Consider the following 24,241-nt stretch of genomic DNA (forward strand, 5'->3'; position numbering starts at 1 on the left):
TAAAATACAGTGGTACCTCAGGTTAAGTACTTAATTCGTTCCGGAGGTCCGTTCTTAACCTGAAACTCTTCTTAACCTGAAGCGCCACTTTAGCTAATGGGGCCTCCTGCTGCCGCTGCGCCACCGGAGGACGATTTCTGTTCTCATCCTGAAGCAAAGTTCTTAACCCGAGGTACTATTTCTGGGTTGGTGGAGTCTGTAACCTGAAGTGTATGTAACCTGAAGCGTATGTAACCCGAGGTACCACTGTACTGTAAATCATAGATGTCTGTATTGTTGATGCTTCAATTACTAGAAGGTAATGGATATAGATTTCTTTTAAAGACTCTGTTTAGTTTGTTAGACCACTAAACCAGGAAGTGTGCATAAGCAGCCAATGACAGCTTATATGTCAGTTCAGTTCTTAGTGTTTAGACTGGGAACCTCATGAAATTCCAGGACAAAGAGCCATGTGGGCAATTAGGCAAGTCCACTCCCCCCTCTTGGTGCGGCGGCATTGCGGGACAGCAGAGGCTTCACTGGGGCTCCGACGAGGGAACTTGAACTTCAGTGCCCTTCCTGACAGGCGTTGGGGGCATAAGCCCCCACTGGCTATCAGGAACTGGATCCTAGCCTGCCCCCTGCTTTGGCAAATGGGGATGCAGGCTGGGAGTTGGGCTGTGCCAGGGGGCAGAGCCAATGGAGCAGGTAGGCTTCCCTTGGATCTGCCCCTTGCCCCATTTAAGCGCCCACCCTCAGTTTAAGCTAATAGTCAGTGACTTTGCTGTGGCTACGGTGGTCACTGTTCTTGATGGGGCCGGGTAGGAATTTGCCCACTGGGCTAACTGGCTCTCACCCGGTGGTTTTGCCTACCTCATAGCAATTGTCACAACTGGTTGGGCATTGGGGTAATCCTTTGTTTTGGATGGACGGGAGGTTGTAGTCTCGGGCCGCCCCTCCAAACGCTGGGGTATCCCTTTAAAGGGATCCAGGGGAAGTGGCTATGTCTGTGTGCCCAGGCGTGCCCAGGGCCGAAGGCACTCCCCCAGACGGTGGTCCCTGTGGGGGTCATCCTATTTGATGTAAGTCTCAGGAACCCCCGCCTGGATTGACCTACGCATAACTTCCGGTGGGCGGGCCAGAAGTATTTAGATTGCCCCACACCCAAGCCAAACCTCTTTCATCTGTATTCAATAAAGTTGTGGCCTGTTTTGACCCAAAACCCAGTCTTATTTGTCTTATTTATATGGGATGGCGTATGGGAAGCCCAATTCCTAGTTCTGCAAGCACTGGAACTCCTGGAGTCTCTCACTGCTTGCAACACTGCTTGCAGTGTGTATGCAACAATATATTATCCGAAATACTGTTGCATTTGTTCCCCATCTGCTCTGAACATGGTTAAAATGGAACATGCCTATGCTTGGAAGGAGCTGTGTTGATAGATGGGATTAATATTTTCTCCTTGGAATTTTACTGCAAAATAGAGGCGGGTGTTTTTATTGAATAGTATACGATAGCCGATGGGTGGGTTTCAAAAGAGACCCTCTCTATGCTGTGAATAATTATATTGTTCAATTAAATCTGCAAATTGTGGGTCTCTTCCTTTCGTTTTGAGCTCTTGTCCCAAGGTGGACAAGCACTGTGGAAGTTACAGCCTTCAGCTTAGGCTCTGTGGGGACATTGGGGACGTGATTCCACCCAGAGAAAGCAGCATCCAGAGTGATGCAACTTAAATCACTTTCTACAAACACTTTGCTTGTTCACCTGACAAGCTATTGGTCCCATTCTTCTTAAACACCATCCTGTCTGCCCAGCTCAGCTTTTTCAAAGACACCTTTTCCTATGAGAGTGAGAACTTCAGTTTGTCAGTTTATTTTGTGTGAAGACATAAATTTAGAGCAAGATGTTAATTTAGGAAGATTTATTTTAAAATGCTCATGATGCTTATGTAACTGCGAAAAGTCGCAGCAAATTCTATAGCAACATGAAGATAGAAATACGTATCTCTCCCTGTGTTTTCTTTGGTGCAGGGCAGGGGAATACTTTGAGCCTGCAATCTAGAACCTACCGGTACTTAACTAGGAGTAAGGCCAATTGAACTTTGAATAGAAGTGCATAGGTTCACACTGTGATTCACTCTGGTTTTGTACAAGCAAAGCTGTGTCTGTTCTGCAATTCCGCACAAGCACATAAAACATAGAGTTTACGCATCCTGAGAACCTCAACTTTCATCTACTTTTTAAAAAGTACATTTCCAGCCTCCTTGGACATGGGAGGGAATGCTATCACTAACTGAATTCCAAGTAGGACTAGGGAAATACCATTCAGTGATACCCAACCAGCCAAGCACAATTGTCATGGGAGTCGGATCTCCTTCACAGGTGTTTCAGTTGTTCTGATTCCTGGACACCAATACAATTTATAGGGTTTCTATCATCTTATCAGCTAGGGCTGCATCCCAGCTGTTTAGGCTGGAGCAGCTGGCAGTGAAATCACCCTTGGGTCAGATGGATTGCTCACCGAAACAAGCTGGCAATGTTTTGTGAGGAATTGGTTCTAACTTTTTATTTCTGTAACACCCAACTAGCCTTCTGTGATCTTTCACTCTCGTGCAAATTCACCTTCTATATAAACTCTTTTGTTTGATTAAAACAAAGCTGTAATTATCACTTTACGGACTTGGTGGCTTTCAGCTGGTTGGTGAATTCAAAGCAGTTGGCTGTAAACCAGAGCTCCCCACATGTTTCATACCCAGGACACAGATTTATTTCCCCCTGAATCAAAATTGGAGGCATCTTTCCCTACACTCTGCAATATATCCCACTTAATAAGTATCTCAGGACTCCCCAGACAGCCTGTTTATTGAGCGTACATCCTGATTTGCTTGCACAAAGTTTAGGCAATGGCTCATCTTTACTGAGCATTTGTTCCAGTTTGTTTGTGGGGAGGTTACATGACAATCAGCATTTCTCCTGGTTTCATCCTGATTTGCTTCCCATTAGTCAATTGTTTATCCCACACTTTTTGGTGAATTTCTCTTTCATTATCCTAGCTGCAAGAAGTCCATTTTTTAAAAGTAGATTTGTTGTGTCCGAGTGCTTGAATCCACTGTAATTGTACAAACCTACATCCCTGGAATGTGATTGATTCCCTCCCACAAAATGCTGCCGTTCTGGAGGTGACCCTGCTCTCCTCTTTGACCTGTCAGTCATGGCTCAGGGATAGGTCTGGATGGGGAAGGGGGCTTGCAGTGATTTTTAGGAAGTCATTAGCTTACATCAGGCATTCTGTTGAGAAGACCCAGTTCTCTGAGTGCATGTTCTGGAAGTTGGGCAATAGGGGCAGTACAGGATTCCTATTGGTGTACCGACCTCCCTGCTGCACCAAGGATTCCCTGCCGGAGCTGCTTCAGGTCATAGCAGATGTTCTCCTGGAGACACCTAGTTTGATTGTCCTGGGGGATTTTAACATCCATGCTGAGACAACCTTACAAGGGGCAGCTTGGGACTTTGTGGAAAGCATGGCCTCCACGGGGCTGTCCCTGAATAAGTTTGGCCCAACTCATGGTCATGGACATGCCTTAGACCTGGTGTTCACCTCTATGGATGTGAGTGATCTGACAATCAATTATCCTTAATATACTGCATTTTTATATCTTACTTTCACTAATATATGCACTTTCGTGAACCCTGGTTAAAGAACTGCATCACAAAATTTGGGTCAGTGTGAATTTCCAAGGATTAACTGTGTTTTGGTTTGCCTAGCATTTTGAAAAGGGTGGATTTGATAGAAACACATTTAGTTGTGAATTTATTCCCCATCAATACATACAACACAATGCCAGAGACCAAATGCTGAGAAAACCTCTCCAGTATTTGGAGAAGAGAGTGGCAGCAAAACTTCTTTTACTGTTTCATCCTCTGATGTTTATTTTTATCTTTATCTTAAATCATGAAGATGCAAACTTACAAGAAGCTTTTCTCAAGAGGCAAAGGCCCCGAAAACATTGCCAAGGGTATTTTCCTGAAAGGCTCTATAATGAGAAGGCATTTTGCCCAGAAGACAGTTCCTAGAATTTGCAGCAGAAAATCTGTTATTAAGGGAAATCTTCCATGGAGGCATTTATCGTAAGTACCATAATTTACTACAGTGGTACCTCTGGTTAAGAACTTAATTCATTCTGGAGGTCCGTTCTTAACCTGAAACTGTTCTTAACCTGAAGCGCCACTTTAGCTAATGGGGCCTCCTGCTGCCGCTGCGCCGCCGGAGCACGATTTCTGTTCTCATCCTGAAGCAAAGTTCTTAACCCGAGGTACTATTTCTGGGTTAGTGGAGTCTGTAAGCTGAAGCATATGTAACCTGAAGCGTCTGTAACCCGAGGTACCACTGTATATGAAACAGGATTTTCAATTTTGTAGTTGAAATGTGAAAGATGGTTGAATCCTGACAAGACAGAAGTACTGTTTTGGGGGGACAGGAGGCGGGCAGGTGTGGAAGACTCCCTGGTCCTGAATGGGGTAACTGTGCCCCTGAAGAACCAGGTGCGCAGCCTGGGAGTCATTCTGGACTCACAGCTGTCCATGGAGGCACAGGTCAATTCTGTGTCCAGGGCAGCTGTTTACCAGCTCCATCTGGTACGCAGGATGAGACCCCAGCTGCCCCCAGCTTGTCTTGCAAGAGTGGTGCATACTCTGGTTATCTCCCGCTTGGACTCCTGCCATGCGCTCTATGTGGGGCTACCTTGGAAAGTGACCTGGAAACTACAACTAATCCAGAATGCGGCAGCTAGACTGGTGACTGGGAGCAGCCTCCGAGACCACATACCGTATTTTTTGCTCTATAAGACTCACCTTTTCCCTCCTAAAAAGTAAGGGGGGATGTCTGTGCATCTTATGGAGCGTCTTATGGAGCTAAAAAGTAAGGGGAAATGTCTGTGCGTCTTATGCGCAGCTATCCCAGAAGCCAGAAAAGCAAGAGGGATTGCTGCTTTCACTGCGCAGCGATCCCTCTTGCTGTTCTGGCTTCTGAGATTCAGAATTTTTTTTTCTTGTTTTCCTCCTCCAAAAACTAGGTGCGTCTTGTGGTCTGGTGCGTCTTATAGAGCGAAAAATAAGGTAACACCAGTCCTGAAAGACCTACATTGGCTCCTAGGACGTTTCCGAGCACAATTCAAAGTGTTGGTGCTGACCTTTAAAGCCTTAAATGGCCTCGGCCCAGTATACCTGAAGGAGCGTCTCCACCCCCATCATTCTGCCTGGACACTGAGGTCCAGCACTGAGGGCCTTCTGGTGGTTCCCTCATTGCGAGAGGCGAAGTTACAGGGAACAGGGCAGATGGCCTTCTTGGTAGTGGCGCCTGCCCTGTGGAACGCCCTCCCATCAGATGTCAAAGAAATAAACAACTATCTGACTTTTAGAAGACATCTGAAGGCAGCCCTGTTTAGGGAAGTTTTTAATATTTGATGAATTATTGTATTTTAATCTTTTGTTGGAAGCCGCCCAGGGTGGCTGGGGAAACCCAGCCAGTTGGGCGGGGTATAAATAATATATTATTATTATTTCTCAAGAATTGGTAATAATCTGCCTATTCGGTTCTCAGTCAACTTGACAAATGTTGTGCAACATTCATGATTCTCTCCCCACCCCCATCCTAATTTGCAATTAATAACACACTACTCAACCTCTTATATATGAAACAATGCTTATACGAATATGGAGATAAAAGCTCTAGACTTTTGGCAAACAGATGTTAAAAAAATAAATCTATATCAGGGGTACACAGTATTCAAAAAAGCAATAGCACCAAAACATTCTCTCCTAAAGACATCTACTCAGACTTTTATTATAATTTTTTGTTGTTGATTTTTTCTTTACTTGTTGGCACCTGTCTGTCTCAGGAGACAATGGAGGAATGTCCCTTGGGAAGTAAAGGCAAACTGTTGGAAGGTTGCAGAGCCTGCTGTGGCTGTAGAGACCGAAGAGGGAGAGACATGTCTTGTTGCAGCTGGGGCAGAGGAAGGCGTCCAGTTGTGCTGCCGCAGATGTTGCAGATGCACCATGGCCTTTCTTCTCTACTCTCCTCTCAGTTGTCACTAAGTTTCCCAAAGAAACATCACACACTTTTCTCTCTCTGTTGGAGCGGAAGAATCTTCTCAGAAGTCGTGGAGAATGGGGCTGTCATATACCCAGGGTGTTCTTTATTTTGCTGTGGGTCCCATCCCCCCTTTTAACTTTAAAACAAGGATCCTGCCCCGCTCACAGTGGGGCAAAGGCCCCCTCGGCCACTTCCCATTGCCTTTGCTTCCCACAATGGCGCAAGAGTGGTTCCGTGTCACATTATGCTGCTCCCACAGCATTTCAGAAAGCACCAGCGGTGGAGAAGGCTGTGAGTTTAAGAGAGAGCAGAAAAACACAACCGCAGGGTCAATAAGCAGCAGTCCCTGCCTGTAACTATTTCAGATAATCTTTCCCCTTCTATTGATTTTGGTGGGGCTTCAGTCCACCCCAAACCAACCTGGAAGTGGCTAAAAAGGGAATTTGCAGAATGTTAGGCAAAGTTCTTACTTTTTAATGAAGAAACAATCACTTTTCAGATAGAACTAATTTCCATGAAAAACCAACCTTTGCTCAACTGTAGGTTATTACTTCTTTATCTGATATCCAGAAACTGCTGGAGTTGGAACAAGGAACCTTCACCACCGAGGAAATGCTTTATTACAAAGGAATGCTTTGTGGCCCCGTGCATTGTGCGCAGAAGTCCTTCCAGGAGGCAGCAAAAATAACAGTATATCATGAGAGAATGGAATAACCTGAGTTGCCCTCAAAAAAGTTTTTTTCACCACATGGGGCTACAATATTTCTTCAGCATATGCTGTTTCTTACAACATAATAAGCTATTCTCAGCTTTCTACTACCTCAGATTTCTAGGACCTCAAATTGTGACCTATGAACCACTGGGGATCTATAAGTTACACTCAGGTAATCCATGGAAGATTGTGGATCATTCAAAGATACCTGAGCTTAGCCTTGCATTTGATTTATGTTTTCTGATGAATCAGATGAAGGCTGTGTTTGACTAGGCACGATTACTGAGCAGGCTAAAAAGGCCTTTGAGGCCTCTGGTTTTCATATGTATTTTGTGCTTTCATTTTGTATTTTTATGCTGTAAATGGCCCTGTGATCTTAGGATGAAGGGCAGTATGTACATTTTAAATAACAACAACAACAGCAACAACAACATTTTTTTTCTTCATCCATCACATCTGAAAAGCAAGTCTGCAGTTATTAAAATATTAGTTATGTATGAACATTCATTTGTACACATGTGTATTAAGATGTCCCCCAAGATGCGCAGCAATTTTCAAGTGGTCTGCATAAGAACTGCTGCTCTATTGATTGACGCTGCCCCCCACCAATTTCTTTTTTGTTATTACACAAAGATCAGGTTATTAAGCATCTCTTTCATCACGACAAAAATCACAGGTAGATAAATGCACAAGATGTAGAACACTGAAGTAGCTCTAGGTGACTAGCTTCTTCTCTGATATACAAAACAGTAAATTGTCTTACCTATAAAAGGAAATATTTTCCCTGTGGTGATTTTCCATTTGATTTATATTCATTATTGCAAAGCCAACTCAAGCACAATGCAAACTAGTGTCACAAGAACATTCAGCAGCTAAGAGGCGAAGAAAGGGATCACTATGGCAGAGGAGGGAGTGTTGTCCGGAAGAGCTGCGTGGGTGTCACAATATGCAGCGCTTGTCACAATGACACTGCCAAGAAGTTAAAGGATCTGAAAGCATGCCCTCTCCCAAACCCTCCATGTTGTTAGAATTCCTGATCTATGATTGCAGTCATAGGATTGTTGTCTAGCACATGACGGTGTAGGTTTTGACTCCACTGAGTGGGAAGTGACGGAGACAGGATGTTTGTGTTACTGTGTTCCATGAAGTGGGACTATTGTCCTTTGTTCTTTCTCTCTTTGCTGTCTGGTGCTAAAGAGAGAGGGAGCCATGTTCAGGCAGAAGAAAACTTTTGAAGCTCCCGACCAGGAGGGAGAGAACATGGCAGTTGGGCATGTGTCTCTGCCAGGGTCCTACTCAAGTGTAGGCTGAACTCCTGACACATGTGTATCTCCTCTCCCAATGAGCAACTACATCAACCATCCTCTTCTGCTGGTGGAACCATCACTAGAAGTGCTGTATGATTAAAAACCAGGGACTAAACTGCCTAACACCACAATCCTTTTCAGAAATGTCAACTTTGTTTTTGAATACTTGTGTGGATACAGTGGTACCTTGGTTCTCAAACGCCTTGGTACTCAAACAACTTGGAACCCAAACACTGCAAACCCAGAAGTAAGTGTTCCAGTTTGCAAACTTTTTTCGGAAGCCGAACATGCTCCATTTTGAGTGCCATGCTTCTGTTTTGAATGTTACACTGAGGTCTGCCTGTTTTTGCTATTTATTTTGCGTTTTTGCGGCTTTTTTGCTTTGTTTTTGTGACTGTGTGGAACCCAGTTCAGCTGCTGATTGATTGTGTGACTACAGTACATTGTTTATTGCTTTCATTTTATGGATCAATGGTCTTGTTAGACAGTAAAATTCATGTTTAGTTGCTGTTTTAGGGGTTGTTTTTAAGAGTCTGGAACAGATTAATCCATTTTGCATTACTTTCTATGGGAAAGCGCACCTTGATTTTGGAACACTTTGGTTTTGGAACGGACTTCCGAAATGGATTAAGTTTGAGAACCAAGGTACCACTATACTCCTTTTCACTTTCTCCATGTTCAGCCCAATACATTTTGGCACCGGAGGTGAATCACAAAGTGGCACCCCCACCCTGACCAGGAAAGAAGGGGTGGTGAAGATCTGCATCAGCAATAAAGGGGGAACAAAGATCTACACCGGGAACAAGGGGGGGGGCAGAGGTGCCTCCTACTTGCCAAGAGGCCACTGTAGAGGTGGAAAGGGAGGGCACTGCCAAGGAGGGGGCAGATCTGACTTTCAAGGAGCATGCCACTGCTGTTGCTGCTACGGCAGCAGGAGCTGCAGCAGTGGGCAATTTGTTCTGTGGATCCTGCTGCCTGAGGCGATCACCTCCCCTTGCCTTATAGGTTGGCCAGCCCTGACTTTGTCCATAGATGTGGGCAGGCAGAAAGTGCATCCAGTAGGCTTGCACTGAACCAAGTTGCATATCTGAGCTCACCCGTGGTGCTCCACACCCATGTTTAGATCATGGCTATAAAGCAATGATAGGGACTGACAGGCACTCAAGGCATCATGCAGGTGAATTTTTATTTCATTCCCTTTTTTTGTTGAAGGTGTTATACATTACCCCTTCTCTCGCACATTTTTTCTTTACAACAATCCTGTGAGGTAGGTTAGGCTGAGAGGTTGCAATTGGCTCAAGGTGACAGATGTAAATGTGTATATGATGTACATGTGTGCAGGAAATCATACAGGGGAGAATCTTTAAAATGTAGAATAGAATGTCCCTATTTCCATTGGATGATTGTTGGAGGATATGGGATGCTAGGACTTGACTGAAGCCTTTCATGAGTTGAGACCACCCCTAGGCTCTGCCCTGTCCTTGAGGAGTCCATAAAACTCAGGCCTCTGGCTTCAAGAGTCCCCTCCAGGCTCATCACCTGCTTTGACAGAATGATGTGGGTGTGGTGATCCCTGGCATGTAGTGGGTCAGGACCTGAGGCTGTGGACTCTGGAAAGCCTGATTCAGGAGTCCCTAGACCAGTGGTTTTCAGCCAGTTTGCTATGACACCCTGGGGTGCTGTGGGCAACCCTGGCCTCTGTCCCTCTTTCCTTCCCTCCCTCCTCTGAGGCTCTCTTGCGTCTCTGCCCCCCAAAGGCTGGCACAGCTGTTTGAGGCAGCATTGGAGTAAGCCAGCAAGGGGGTGAGGGAGCCCAGCCAGCCAGTCCACTAACCCTTGCTGTTGGAAATGGGCAGACAAGTGAGAGGGCGGGCAGGCGCTGCCCTGGCCTTCCTGGAGCTTGCTGTGTGCAAGGCTTGCCTGGGAGGTGAGTGCCTGGTGCCGAAGGGGAGCCTTTCCACCATGCAGGCCCAGCAGCGCCTGCTGCTGCCTCTGCTACCTCCCAAGGTGAGCAAGGGGCCACCGTCTTCCCAGGCAGTGTGAGGAAGCACCTCTCTTTTTGGCAGGGGGGCAGCTCAGAGACCGGGGCGGTGGCAGAGGCTGCTCAGAGGACACCCAAGGAGAGGGGAGAGGGGAGGAGGCTGGGGAAACCCTCCACAAGAGAGGGTGTTCGAAAAAGGGTGAGAGGCTGCCAGCTCGGCAGGCAAGGGAGGACATAACTGGGCTCCTGAGGCTTGGGGGGCATTTCCCCACAGGGGAGCCGCAGAAAAAATGTAGTTGGCCAAAAGGGTTGAGAACCTCTGCCCTAGATCTGGGGCCCCAATCCTACTAGCACTAGCTCAGCCGTCTCCTCAGCCATGTCAGAATCAGAGCCCAGAGTGCTGCTCAGGGTGACGTTCCTGGCACAATGCCCCCTTCACAACCCTCCTCCATTAATTTTGGGTGTTGACTGCACAAGAAAGGTAGGGAGAAGAGATGGAATCCCAATGGCTCCCCATCAGGTACACATTGAACGTCCGATATTTGGACACAGCGGTCAAGTAACATTGTCAGTAGGGATACAGGAGAGCAAAGAACACAATTTGAACTATTAAGGGGCTGGCTTGTCTTCTCCTTCCCTCAACTTGAATTGTTTACACCTCAGAGGAAATTCATCAGATTCTCCCATCTTTTATGTGCAGGGATGCATTTCCTCCCATTTGGGCTCTGCCTCTGCCTTACGCGTCCTCCTTCCTTCCCTGTGAGTCACTGATCAAAGCTACACAGTGAGCCATTTCCTCAAGCCAGCTTTCATCTCTTCCCTAGTGCTATGGTACCATTGGAAATGCGGTTACCTGGCAACAGTAATGCTGATTTTTGCTGCAAATATTGCCCTCCTCCCTCCTTGCCCCAAGCAGCGGAGCCCAAAAAGGCCTATTAATAGCAGCACCAGAAGAGGCATCCAACGGAAAACAGATTTCAGATCTTTGTGCCATTTGCTGGACCCTTCTAGAAATAGTTTTTAAACACAGCTGAGTGGAGGACATGATCACTGCCGGTTGACCATTCAGAGCTCCTCGCTTTGGAGAGTTCCGAGACGAGGGGGAAGAGAGGATAAATGGCTGGCTAGACCTAGCCACAAAGATGTGCCCACAGCTATTACCTTCTCAAGATAGGACTATTAATTTTATTTAGTTATTTAAAATATGTTGATTGATTGGTGGTGGCAGTGGTGATGGTAGTAGTTGTTTCTACCAGTGTTTTCGTTTGGCAAGGCGCATGCAAGCCTCCTCACGTTCACGCAGCCAACACGTCTCTGAGGTTCTGCCAGGGGAAACCCTCTTTGGGCGTCACTCCTGTGAAATGAGGGGCAACCAGGGTGAAAGGGGTTGTGGGCTGGCACGTTGAGAGATGGTGCCTGATCCAGGGTTCCGTAGTGAACTTCATAGTTTGAGTAGAAATTCAAATCTCAGTCTTCCTGTTCCAAGTCTAACACCCTAAATCAGAGCTTTCCAAACTGTGTGTCGCAACACGTTAGTGTGTCAGCTGCCGTGTGTAGGTGCGTCGAGTGAACGCTCCCTGCGCTCCTCCCAGGGCTGGGAAGGGGTTGGTTTAAACTCCAGTTTCCTAGTAAAACTGAATTACTGTGTCATGAAGTGATGCATGTCTAAAAAGTGTGTCACCAACATAAAAAGTCTGGAAAACTCTGCTCTAAATGCTTGTCTTGGAAGGCTTGGGGACTCAGCAGTTAGGAAGCTGGGTGTTTTACTGCTGAGCTATGGCCCTTTCCCATTTCAAGCTAAAATACTCTCAGGAGGGGACTTTGCTGAACAAAAGATGCGTGTGTTTACAAATGGATGGGCAAGTTCCTTTCTAACATGGGATCTCTCATCAGGATGCTACGCTGCCAGGAAACAAAGTGGAAGATGACTTTGACTCAGCATTTCTGCTGGGATTTACTCCAGCTTCCGTGGGAACTCCCATATCCCTTTCCTTCTTCCCTTTAACATCCTCCTGGAGGTTAAATCTTTGCGGAGTTTTCTGAAAAGGCTGCTGGCACAGAGCTCCTTGCTACTAACAGCTCATGTCCCTGAACAAGTCAAAGTTTCCACTTCCTTCGTAAATATGCATTCGCCATCGTCCCAGGGGAGCAAACCATTCTCACAAACATGCTTGCTTACGCTAAAGATAGCTAGGCAAAGGCTTCCATGGCTGCCCCCCCCCCCCAATTCTGACAAAAGCAAAAGGGATTATTTTCCCTTGGGAGGTTTGTCCCCTTTTTCTTCCTGCTACATTCCTGATGAAGGGAAATTCAGCCCAACTGTTCAGTCAAGGGAGCCGTGGACTCAAAAAGGTTGAAATCCTCTGCCAGATGGGGATCAAACTTGTGACCCTGGTGTTATCAGCACCGTGCTCGAAGCAACTGAGCCGTTTAACCACGTTCTTGCATTTGATTTTTCTTTTTACGTTTTAAGATAATATTTTGTTTTCCTGTAATCATGCTGCTTCAAATGTGGATCATGATTGTATTTGTATCTGATTCTCATCTGTAGTGTCTGATATATTGTAGTGTTTTATTTAAGACAGGTTGCAAACTGCTTGGAGATTCCTTTGGAAATGTGAGGCAGTATAGACATGTTATATATAACATAAATACACCTGGAGAGCCGCAGGTTCCTCAACTCTGGCCTTATCCTTCCCCTGCTTAGAACTTTCCTCCTGGAATTCCTGCCCTGGGGCCTCATTCTGTCAGGCTCCTGACCCAAAGTCAGCAACTTTTAGTTGGAAGAGATACAGTGGTATCGTGGGTTACAGACGCTTCAGGTTACAGACGCTTCAGGTTATAGACTCTGCTAACCCAGAAATAGTACCTCAGGTTAAGAACTTTCCTTCAGGATGAGAACAGAAATCGTGCAGTGGCAGCAGGAGGCCCCATTAGCTAAAGTGGTACCTCAGGTTAAGAACAGTTTCAGGTTAAGAACAGACCTCCAGAACAAATTAAGTTCTTAACCCAAGGTACCACTGTAATAGCATTCAGACTAATAGCAGTCCAGGCTTAGCAGCAAGTCCAGAAGTCAAGATTCCAAGAAGTTCTTAACCAAACGAAACCTGAAAGATGCCCCAACAGTTGACACCCCCCTCCTGCCAGTCTTTTATAGATAGAGTGGAGTGAGCTTATTGACAGGACTCTCTCATCCTGGGAGACAGCTGCACATGCGCACACGCCCCTCTCCCTCCAGCTTTGATGCCACTTCTGTGGCAGGGAGCTGTCCAGGGAGGGAGGAGAGGAGATATTGTTTGATGATATTCTTCCTAACTTGTGTTAGCAAGTTCTATATCTTAGCAGAGTTTAAACTCTGCTCAAGGGCATCCTGATCAAATTTGCAGATGACACCAAACTGGGAGGGGTGGCTAACACCCCAGAGGACAGGATCACACTTCAAAACGACCTTGACAGATTAGAGAACTGGGCAAAAACAAACAAGATGAATTTTAACAGAGAGAAATGTAATGTATTGCACTTGGGCAAAAAAAATGAGAGGCACAAATACAAGATGGGTGACACCTGGCTTGAGAGCAGTACATGTGAAAAGGATCTAGGAGTCTTGGTTGACCACAAACTTGACATGAGCCAACAATGTGACGCGGCAGCTAAAAAAGCCAATGCAATTCTGGGCCTCATCAATAGGAGTATAGCATCTAGATCAAGGGAAGTAATAGTGCCACTGTATTCTGCTCTGGTCAGACCTCACCTGGAGTACTGTGTCCAGTTCTGGGCACCACAGTTCAAGAAGGACACTGACAAACTGGAACGTGTCCAGAGGAGGGCAACCAAAATGGTCAAAGGCCTGGAAACGATGCCTTATGAGGAACGGCTAAGGGAGCTGGGCATGTTTAGCCTGGAGAAGAGGAGGTTAAGGGGTGATATGATAGCCATGTTCAAATATATAAAAGGATGTCACATAGAGGAGGGAGAAAGGTTGTTTTCTGCTGTTCCAGAGAAGCGGACACGGAGCAATGGATCCAAACTACAAGAAAGAAGATTCCACCTAAACATTAGGAAGAACTTCCTGACAGTAAGAGCTGTTCGACAGTGGAATTTGCTGCCAAGGAGTGTGGTGGAGTCTCCTTCTTTGGAGGTCTTTAAGCAGAGGCTTGACAACCATATGTCAGGAGTGCTCTGATGGTGTTTCCTGCTTGGCAGGGGGTTGGACTCAATGGCCCTTGTGGTCTCTTCCAACTCTATGATTCTATGAAACATTCCCCTTGTGAACGCACAGCGGTTTGCTTGTTGCAGGCTTGTCTGAGCCTCTCTATAGGAGATTCCTGGTAAGATCCCTTCTTGTCCCTCTTAAAAGAATAGACACGACCATCTTACGAAAGTCAACATAAAAGTAATTTGCTCACAATCATTCAGTTCACAATTGGATCCCTGAAGGCAGACTTAGGTTACAAACCTATATACACATGTGGAACTATCCCATAAGGGAGTTAGTTCCTAAGTGACTGCGAACAGGCAGTCACTTCTGCTTGAGGCATCTGAGCCTGCATTATAATCAAGGCTTATATTTTGATCAGGTTCCTATAATTCTAAAAATGAGCTTAAATTCACAAATGTTTCATGCCAGGCAGGAACTAGGCTGGCTAAGATTTTGGCAGATGTTCATCCTCTTAGGCAGAGGGCCCCTTTGGTTTATTGGTTTATTGCGGTCATAAAAAGGCTGGGAAGCGAGGTCACTGACCTTACAAATAATCAAGTTGCAAAAACACAATGGTAAGCTGGTAAATAGCAAGAATATTGTGCCACAAATAGGACAAACGGCAAGAGCTAATGGAAACAGCAGCTGGCTAGGGAAAGGGGGGCTTCTCTCTGAAGAAAGTGTTTTTAAGTTTTTTCTTACTGTGAACGTCTTTGCTTATAAAAAAACTATATATGTTATGTATTAAATATATTGGCTTAAATGTAATTATGCAAAGGATTTAGAAATTTAGATTCTTATGTTAGATTCTTATTTCATAGAATCATAGAATCCTAGAGTTGGAATAGACCACAAGGGCCATTGAGCCCAGCCCCCTGCCAGGCAGGAAACACCATCAGAGCACTCCTGACATATGGCTCCAAAGAAGGCGATCTTTCATAGCTGGTGAACCCAAGATCTCTGTTCAGATAAAAATAGAACCATTAGCCACCATCTGTTCTGGAGTGAATAGGGCAATAGGGCAAAAGGTGAAATGTTAGTTAAGGCGCCTTGTCTAGGGCAAAAGGTTATCTGGTAATTAAGGTGCCTTGTAGAGGTTAATGGTAAGGGGGCAAAGGTGATCGTTAATTAAGGTGCCTTGTAGAGGTTAATGGCTACTTGTTTGCCAATTATAAATAGAAGGAAATATAGCTCTTTGTCTCCCATAAAAGGTAATAGGAAATGGGAGTATCTTATATGATTGGTTCTAGCAATCAGCCAATAGGAAATTCAACCAGGCTGATTGGACAGAGGCAGCCAAAGGAGGAGCAAGGGGGCTGGGCTGAGGGAATATAAGTGCTGGCCATAATGGCAGGAGACCAGGCCAGAGCTTGGTAACCATATACCACTGTGCCTCTCATTTATTTGTCTGACAAATAAATTATTATTTTAATTTCTCTATTGCTGCGTTGAATATTTCATTCCAGCTAAGCGTTAACCACAAGCAGGGTGCTACATTTTATGGTGCCTGTGACTCGGATAAGTGGTCTGCTGGAACGCAGCCCCTTCGCCTTACTGGGCAGGGTACAAGAGAGAGGACCACTCACTGCTTACCCAGCGCGCACTGGAAAGTTTTTTTTCCAGAGGAACGCAGAAGTCTCGTCTGTCTGATACCCTGCCCACCGACGGCGACGGACCGGGGGGAACCAGAGAAATAAACAGGCAACCAACTAAGGGTAAGTGCACTAAGGGGTTTTTGGCCCTCCAATTAATTGGGAGGAAGAGAAGTCTTGATCAAACTTCTGCGTCTCAGTAAAGGGGAACTGAGTACGCTAGGTGGTTGGGTACATCAGATGGTGATCTGGTGTAGGGAAAGGGAAAGGTTGGGAGGTAGAGTATGGTGAAGTATCCAGCGCATTGTATGTGTGAGAAAGTACAATTTGTAGCTGACCTGAGTGTGGAGTGGGTAGTACTTCGGTTCCCGGTAAGGCGACTTCACCCGGGCAAGGAATCTCACGAAGCGTGTGTGTGAGTGACTGAGTGGATACTTCACAGGGCCATACAATGGGAGTTGGGGGTTCAAAGGGGGAAAATACACCTCTTGAATGTATGTTAAATAATTTTAAGAAAGCCTTCTCAGGGGCATATGGAGTCAAAATGACGCCAGAGCGCTTGAGAACGTTATGTGAATTAGAGTGGCCGAAACAAAATACTGAATGGCCATCTCAGGGAACCTTTGATATAAATTTAGTAAGCAAACTTTGGTCTAATATCGCCAAAGAAACTGGAGGGTGCCCAGAACAATTTTCATATATAGATTCTTGGCTGAGCACATTAAATAAAAATCCTCCATGGATAAGGGAATGCAAAGTCAAACGATGCAAATTATTGGCTGTAAAAGCCGAAGCTAGGAAAGGAATATTGCCAAATAAACTCAAACCCATTTTTGAGGGACCAGAGGAAGAGGTGCTTCCACCTCCACCCTATGCTCCACATCGAAGGGAGCCTAATCCAAACACTCCACCAGTTGTAACCCCAAGGCAAGAAAGTGGAATGAATAATGGGGCTGGAGTCACAGAACTTGATTCCTTGATAGATTATGATAAATATCTTCAGGAGGCATTGGAGGCCTATAATAAAGCCCAAGCAGAAGTGGTTATTCCACCTGTGAGTCCCAGTAGAACTCCATCTACAGTCTCTTTTAGTGGAACAACTGATTGCCTACCCCAAACCCCTGTACATCCAAGTCCTAGAGAATTATTACAGAAGTTACAGGGAGACCTTGATCGGTCAGCAAGCAATACAGCCAGGCGTATAAAGCTGCTAAAAGAACGCCTTGGGACAGATACAATCCCCTATGATTTGAGGCCCCTAGAGCAAAGCGAAGAGAAAGATCACGTAGTAGCCCCTCTCAGAAGAGTATTTGATGCACTTGAGGAGCCTGTGCTGGTTAACGGGCAACTCGGACCACGGCCACCTCGAACTTCAACCCTCCAGTACATTCCATTCACAACTACGGATCTGATGAATTGGAAAACACACACCCCATCTTTTGCAGAAAAGCCTCAGGCTATGATGGACTTGGTGACTTCAATAATAAATACTCATAGTCCTACTTGGACAGATTGCCGCCAGCTCCTGAATACTCTGTTCACCACTGAGGAAAGGAGAGACATAATTGAAAAGGCACAGATATATTTGCGTGAGCAGGCCAGAGTGGGAAATATTTTAAATGTTGACCGTCATCTCCGGGACAACTTTCCCTTGGAAGATCCTAATTGGGATCCAAACAATGTAATTCACCTGGCCAGGCTTACCACCTACCGCCAAACGCTTGTGCAAGGTATCCGCAGGGCATGCCAGAAGCCCACTAATATGTCTAAAGTCTCAGAAGTAGAACAGAAACCAAATGAGAGTCCAGGAGACTTTTTAGAGAGGCTGCAGGAAGCCTATCGTATATGGACTCCTTTTGACCCTGAAGCCCCTGAAAACAGCAGAATGATTACTGCTACTTTTGTGGCCCAGTGCGCTTCTGACATTCGTAAGAAAATTCAGAAATCAGAAGGATGGGAAGGGATGCTGATGAGCCAAATTATGGCCATTGCACGCCGAGTTTATCGGAATAGGGATGAGGCTGAGAAACAAGAGAAGAAGAAGTGGCAGAAGGAAAAGATGGTAATGCTAGCCGCAGCAGTGAAGCAAGACTACCGCCCCTTAAATGGAGGGAGAGGGCGGGGAAGGAATCCACCACTGGGAAGGAATCAATGTGCAAATTGCAAGAAGGAGGGTCATTGGAAGCGGGAGTGTCCTGAACCCCTGAGGTTGGAAGAAGTACGCCCAGGCCCAGGCCCAGGCCCAGGCTCCGGCCCAAGAAACCAGGGACGGGGACGGGGAATGATCCGAGATGGAAGATATCAGAGACCTGGACAAGGACGGAGTAGGGACAATTTCATTGGACTGGCAGAGGAGGATTTTACCCAAGACTAGGAACGACCGGACTCCATAAAGTTAGGCTTCCAGGAGCCCACGGTCACGATTCAATTAGGGAGCCATTTAATAGACTTTATGATTGATACTGGGGCTGAATACTCAGTACTCCCAGAACTATTGCAGAAAAAGGCATCCAAAAGTGTAGTCATTAAAAGTGCCACTGGTCAGTCAGCTAAGAGGTCTTTCCTCCAACCTTTGGAATGCCAGATTGGGGGACATCGTTTAACCCATCAGTTTTTGTATATACCTGAGTGTCCAATACCTCTCTTAGGTAGAGATATGCTGTCCAAATTGCAGGCCCAAATCACCTTCACTCCTCGAGGTCCAGAAATGAAACTGCCATCAAAGGCAGCAGGAATAATTTCCCTCTCAGTACCTAAGGAACAATCATGGCGCCTAATGTCAGCCCTGCAAGTCCAACCCACATTGGATACAGAGTTAAACAAGCTCCTCCGAACCCTACGGGTGCCACCAGGAGTATGGGCCGAAAATAGCCCACCAGGAATGGCTAAGAATATAGCTCCAATTGTAGTAACTTTAAAACCTATGGCTACCCCTGTATCTGTAAAGCAATATCCTTTACCCCGGCGAGCAGCAGAGGGCATCCAGAAACATTTGGACCGCCTATTAAAATATGGTCTGCTTAAGCCCTGCCAATCAGAATGGAACACACCCCTTTTGCCTGTTCGGAAACCTGGGACAGATGAATACAGGCCAGTACAGGACTTGAGGCTCGTAAACCAGGCTATCGAGACCTTGCACCCAAATGTACCAAACCCATATACCCTGCTGAGTTTGATCCCACCAGAAGCAACATTTTTTACTGTATTGGACTTGAAAGATGCATTCTTCTGTTGCCGGCTGGCACCACAGAGCCAACCTATATTTGCCTTCCAGTGGGAAGACCCTTTAACAGGAACAAAAGGCCAGCTAACCTGGACGAGATTGCCCCAGGGATTCAAAAATTCCCCAACTTTATTTGGCACTGCCTTGGCGAAGGATCTAACAAGTTACCCCTCAATACCTGGAGAAAAGGTGGTTCTGCAATATGTAGATGACCTTATATTAGCAGCAAAGGATTTTGATACTTGTAAAGAAGGGACAGAGGAACTGCTCCACTTGCTCTGGGAAGCTGGCTACCGAGTTTCCCAGAAAAAGGCACAGTTATGTTTAGAAAAGGTCAAATATTTGGGCTTTGACATCTCACACCAACAACGAGCATTGAGACCAGAGAGGAAAGAAGCTATTTGCCTTATCAAGGAACCTACCACAAGGAAACAACTCAGAGGATTCCTGGGAACAGCAGGGTTTTGTAGACTATGGATACCTGATTTCAGCAGTCTGGCCAAGCCCTTACATGAAAGCACTCGAGGTGCAGAAAAGGACCCATTCGTATGGGGACCTGAGCAGCAACAAGCCTTTTTAGTTATCAAACAACGACTTATGGAGGCCCCAGCCCTTGGACTGCCTAATTCGGAAAAACCCTTTCAGCTGTATGTACATGAACAGAATGGGATTGCAGCAGCAGTCCTGACCCAGAGATTAGGAAGTTGGAATCGTCCAGTAGCTTATTTGTCAAAACAATTGGACTCAGTAGCAAAAGGATGGCCTCCATGCCTAAGGGCAGTAGCGGCCACTGCAAGCCTTGTCAAAGAAGCTGATAAATTTACCTTCGGCCAGACGATGTATGTGAATGTACCTCATGCTGTTCTGACACTCATGGAATATAAGGGTAGTTATTGGCTAACGAACCCAAGGATGGCTAGATACCAAGGCCTATTGTGTGAAAATCCCAGGATTCATCTACGAGTAGTGAATATGCTCAATCCAGCAACTTTGCTGCCCCTACCAGAGGTAGATGATGAAGAATCACATGATTGTCTCCAAATAATGGATGAAGTTTATTCCAGTAGACCCGATCTGAAAGATGAACCATTGAAAAATCCAGATGTTGTATATTATACTGATGGTAGCAGTTACCTGCATGAAGGTGCCAGACGAGCAGGATATGCTGTGGTCACCAATGAGGAAGTTGTGGAAGCTGAAGCTTTGCCTGCTGGCACCTCAGCACAAAAAGCTGAACTTATAGGTTTAACTAGAGCTCTGCAATTGGCAGCCGGATGTAAGGCAAACATCTATACTGATTCTAAATATGCCTTCTTAACCCTGCATGCACATGGAGCTCTATGGAAAGAAAGAGGTCTAATAGGAGCCCACGGGAAGGCCTTGAAATATGGACCTGAAGTAGAAATCCTGTTGGAAGCAGTATGGGCTCCAGAACAGATTGCTGTAATGCACTGCAAAGGTCATGGACGAGGAAGGGATCCAATAACCAGAGGAAATCATGCTGCTGATAAAGCAGCCCGAGAGGCAGCCCAAAAGCCTGTGGGAGGATTTATAGCAGCCCTCATACCAGAGGTAGTTCCAGGAGAAGTTAAACCTCACTATACCCCAGAAGAGAGGAAGTGGGCTGAACAGGAAGGAGCAGTTGTGAAGGACGGTTGGATGATCCTGCCGGACAATAGGATTTATGTACCTCATCACCTAGCAGGCACAATTGTAAGAAATTATCATGAATCTACTCACCTTGGCGGTACTGCAACCAGAGAGAGTCTCAGTCGGAAGTTGTATATTATTAACCTATCACAATTAGCAACTTGCATTTCACAGAAATGTGTTCTTTGTGCTAAAAACAATCCCAGGCAGGGACCGGTACAACCTCCTGGAATCCAACATGTGGGATATGTCCCCATGGAAAGCCTAATTGTGGACTTCACAGAGCTGGTCCCTTCTAAGGGATTCAAGTATCTCCTTGTGTTTGTAGATACTCTTACCGGATGGGTTGAAGCTTTTCCCACCCGAACTGAAAAGGCACGAGAGGTAACTAAGAGACTCCTCACTGAATTGATCCCGAGGTTTGGATTACCTAGATGCATTGGAAGTGATAATGGGCCAGCGTTCATTGATCAAGTAGTACAAGAAGTATGTCGAGTCCTACAAGTGAAATGGAGACTGCATGCAGCATATAGGCCTCAGAGTTCAGGGAAAACTGAAAGAATGAATCGGACTCTGAAAACCCAATTGGCAAAATTAACCCAGGAAACGGGATTGGGATGGGTAGATGTGTTACCCATAACACTGTTTCGTGTTCGGTGTGCACCGACAAAAAGACTTAAGTTGTCACCTTTTGAGCTCCTGTATGGGAGGCCGCCCTCCTTTGTTCAGGATATTCTAGCTGACCTCAAACAAATAGGAGACTATGTGACACAGGGACAAGTGCAATCTCTCTCCCGTGTTTTTGTTTCTCTTAACAGGTGGGCCCTCGAGCGCACGCCGTGCAGCATTGCCGAGCCGATTCATCAGTTCCAGGCTGGCGATAGCGTATGGGTGAAAGAGTGGAAACGTGATCCACTTGCACCTAAGTGGCGTGGACCTTACACCGTCTTGCTCTCTACTCCAACAGCGGTGAAGGTAGCTGAGGTGACCCCCTGGATTCATCACTCCCGTTTGAAGAAGTCTGAAGGCAGTTGGACATGCAAAGGTGACCCCTCTAATCCTTTAAAACTGACTCTCTCCAAAAACCCCTGTATCTAGCCCTACGGGGAACGGGCTAGGTCACGGGCAACATTAGACGACCGGCCTGCTGCAGCCACAACCTGGAAGCTGGCTGACCTGCGCACGCCTGAAGCTTGAGGAGCGTCTAAACCAGCGATTGTGAACGGGAAGATTCTCTAATACAATTAATTGACTGCCCCCCCTTGTGGAACAATTATCAAGGATATTACTCATTGGGGATCCTTGGGATATATGTTTTGGTCTTGGTGGTTCCCCATTTCTGTCACTGGGGGAATTATATTGGGGCTAATATTTTTATGCTATCACAATAAGGTAATCTTTTGTGGAAGGAATGCATATACTACACATCAACATGATTTTATTATTAATCCTGATCCCTTGGGAAGGGGAAGGGTCCTTGAATCTGACCAAATTTGCTAAATATGGATTCCGCCATGACCACAATATGTGGGTAGGCTTAGCTGAGATGGTAGCCAATGTTACAAATAGGACCAATTGTCTTGTTTGCTCTCTTGGGCCAGATGATTCAGAGGGAGGTATGCCCTTATTACCGATACCATTAAATGCCATTGGTATGGTAAGCGAAATGCCACACCAAACAGAGGTACAGAATTTCCCCGGATGGAACTCAACTAAACCAATACGAGTTATACCTGTACAAGGGGAATTCTGTGTACATAAATCATCAGAGGCAGCTGATCCTACCATGGTAGGCTCTTCTCATTGTCACTATACTTGGGATTATATTAAGAATAGTCAAACCTGGGTAAACGGTACTACCTATCGAACTCGGAATACCTTGCCCTGTGCACCTCCTTTTATTGATGCATGGAAAGTGGTATGGAACATAACTGTGACAGAAAAAGGCAATCTAACATACTGCACTGTGAACTCTCTACCCCTTTTGATATTTCGCCTTCTGCACTCCACGTACCAAAAACCTCAGACCCGATGGTTGTGGTGGATATGTGGAGAATGGGCATACAAGCAACTCCCTTCCAAATGGAGTGGGACTTGTTTCCTGGGATGGGTATTACCACCAATGTGGATTATGCCCACTAATTCGGCCAAGCGTACACGAAGAAACGCTGATATTTCTCATATAGCAGGAGGAAGTACCCAAAGTTGGAGCGATACTGATGATTGGCCACCAGAGCGCATTATAGCCTATTATGATCCTGCCTCCTGGAATCCTGGTGAGCTCATACAAGGGGCACGGGATCCTATTTATAATCTAAACAGAATAATTCGATTGCAAGCAGTAGTGGAACTTGTAATCAATGCAACAGCCCAGAGTTTGAGACTTATTGCACAACAGCTGGATGAAAGTAGAGCCGCCATTTTGCAGCTGAAAATGGGAATGGATTATGTACTTGCCAGGCAGGGAGGCCTATGTGGAGTCTTGAACTTGACAGGGAATGCCTGTTGCTTTAACATTTCTGATAATGGTGAGGCAATCCGTGTGTTGGCCACAAAGATGGAGAGTATAGCACATGTCCCAGTACAAACATGGGAAGGATGGGATATGGGATGGCTCACCAACTGGTTACCTAATGTTGCGGGACTCAAAGGAATACTATTGTCTTGTTTGTTTTTCTTGACGGTAGTAATAATGGTTTTATGTATTGTGCCATGTATCATTTCATGTTTTAGAAGTACAATTAGCAAGATGATTTCGAATGAAACTCTACCTCATATCATGGCCCTATATAGAGCTTTACCTCAGGAATATGATGAAGGTCAAGCTATCAAGGACACTTGGGATGAAGGTCCTTGAGCTTGAAAGGGGGGAATGAGGCATCTGAGCCTGCATTATAATCAAGGCTTATATTTTGATCAGGTTCCTATAATTCTAAAAATGAGCTTAAATTCACAAATGTTTCATGCCAGGCAGGAACTAGGCTGGCTAAGATTTTGGCAGATGTTCATCCTCTTAGGCAGAGGGCCCCTTTGGTTTATTGGTTTATTGCGGTCATAAAAAGGCTGGGAAGCGAGGTCACTGACCTTACAAATAATCAAGTTGCAAAAACACAATGGTAAGCTGGTAAATAGCAAGAATATTGTGCCACAAATAGGACAAACGGCAAGAGCTAATGGAAACAGCAGCTGGCTAGGGAAAGGGGGGCTTCTCTCTGAAGAAAGTGTTTTTAAGTTTTTTCTTACTGTGAACGTCTTTGCTTATAAAAAAACTATATATGTTATGTATTAAATATATTGGCTTAAATGTAATTATGCAAAGGATTTAGAAATTTAGATTCTTATGTTAGATTCTTATTTCATAGAATCATAGAATCCTAGAGTTGGAATAGACCACAAGGGCCATTGAGCCCAGCCCCCTGCCAGGCAGGAAACACCATCAGAGCACTCCTGACATATGGCTCCAAAGAAGGCGATCTTTCATAGCTGGTGAACCCAAGATCTCTGTT

The 24,241-nt window shown here is 45.7% G+C and overlaps 2 protein-coding genes and 1 long non-coding RNA gene across 5 annotated transcripts in view; 1 reads left to right on the forward strand and 2 right to left on the reverse strand.

Moving 5' to 3' along the window:
• The window catches only part of LOC308480672, a 124,356-nt gene that overhangs the window by 49,645 nt on the left and 50,470 nt on the right, over window positions 1-24,241 (reverse strand). The gene's annotated exons all lie outside the window — the stretch shown is intronic.
• Window positions 1-24,241, reverse strand: part of RGS8 (regulator of G protein signaling 8) — an 84,596-nt gene that overhangs the window by 49,645 nt on the left and 10,710 nt on the right. The window lies entirely within an intron of this gene.
• LOC308480528 (uncharacterized protein) lies at window positions 15,835-18,236 on the forward strand (the record flags this gene model as incomplete). 2 transcript variants are annotated; one of them, XM_081012181.1, is made up of 2 exons in its annotated part: window positions 15,835-16,226; window positions 16,258-18,236. In XM_081012181.1, exon 2 carries the CDS (start codon window positions 16,314-16,316, stop codon window positions 18,234-18,236), a length of 1,923 nt encoding a protein of 640 aa, XP_080868307.1. In that variant the 5' UTR covers window positions 15,835-16,226; window positions 16,258-16,313. The 2 variants fall into 2 exon arrangements, with proteins under 2 accessions (XP_080868307.1, XP_080868308.1); XM_081012182.1 differs by having other exon boundaries at window positions 15,842-17,203; window positions 17,453-18,236.

This window comes from Podarcis pityusensis (genome assembly GCF_964106645.2).
Source record: "Podarcis pityusensis genome assembly, chromosome: 6".
Taxonomy (NCBI): Eukaryota; Metazoa; Chordata; class Lepidosauria; order Squamata; family Lacertidae; genus Podarcis; species Podarcis pityusensis.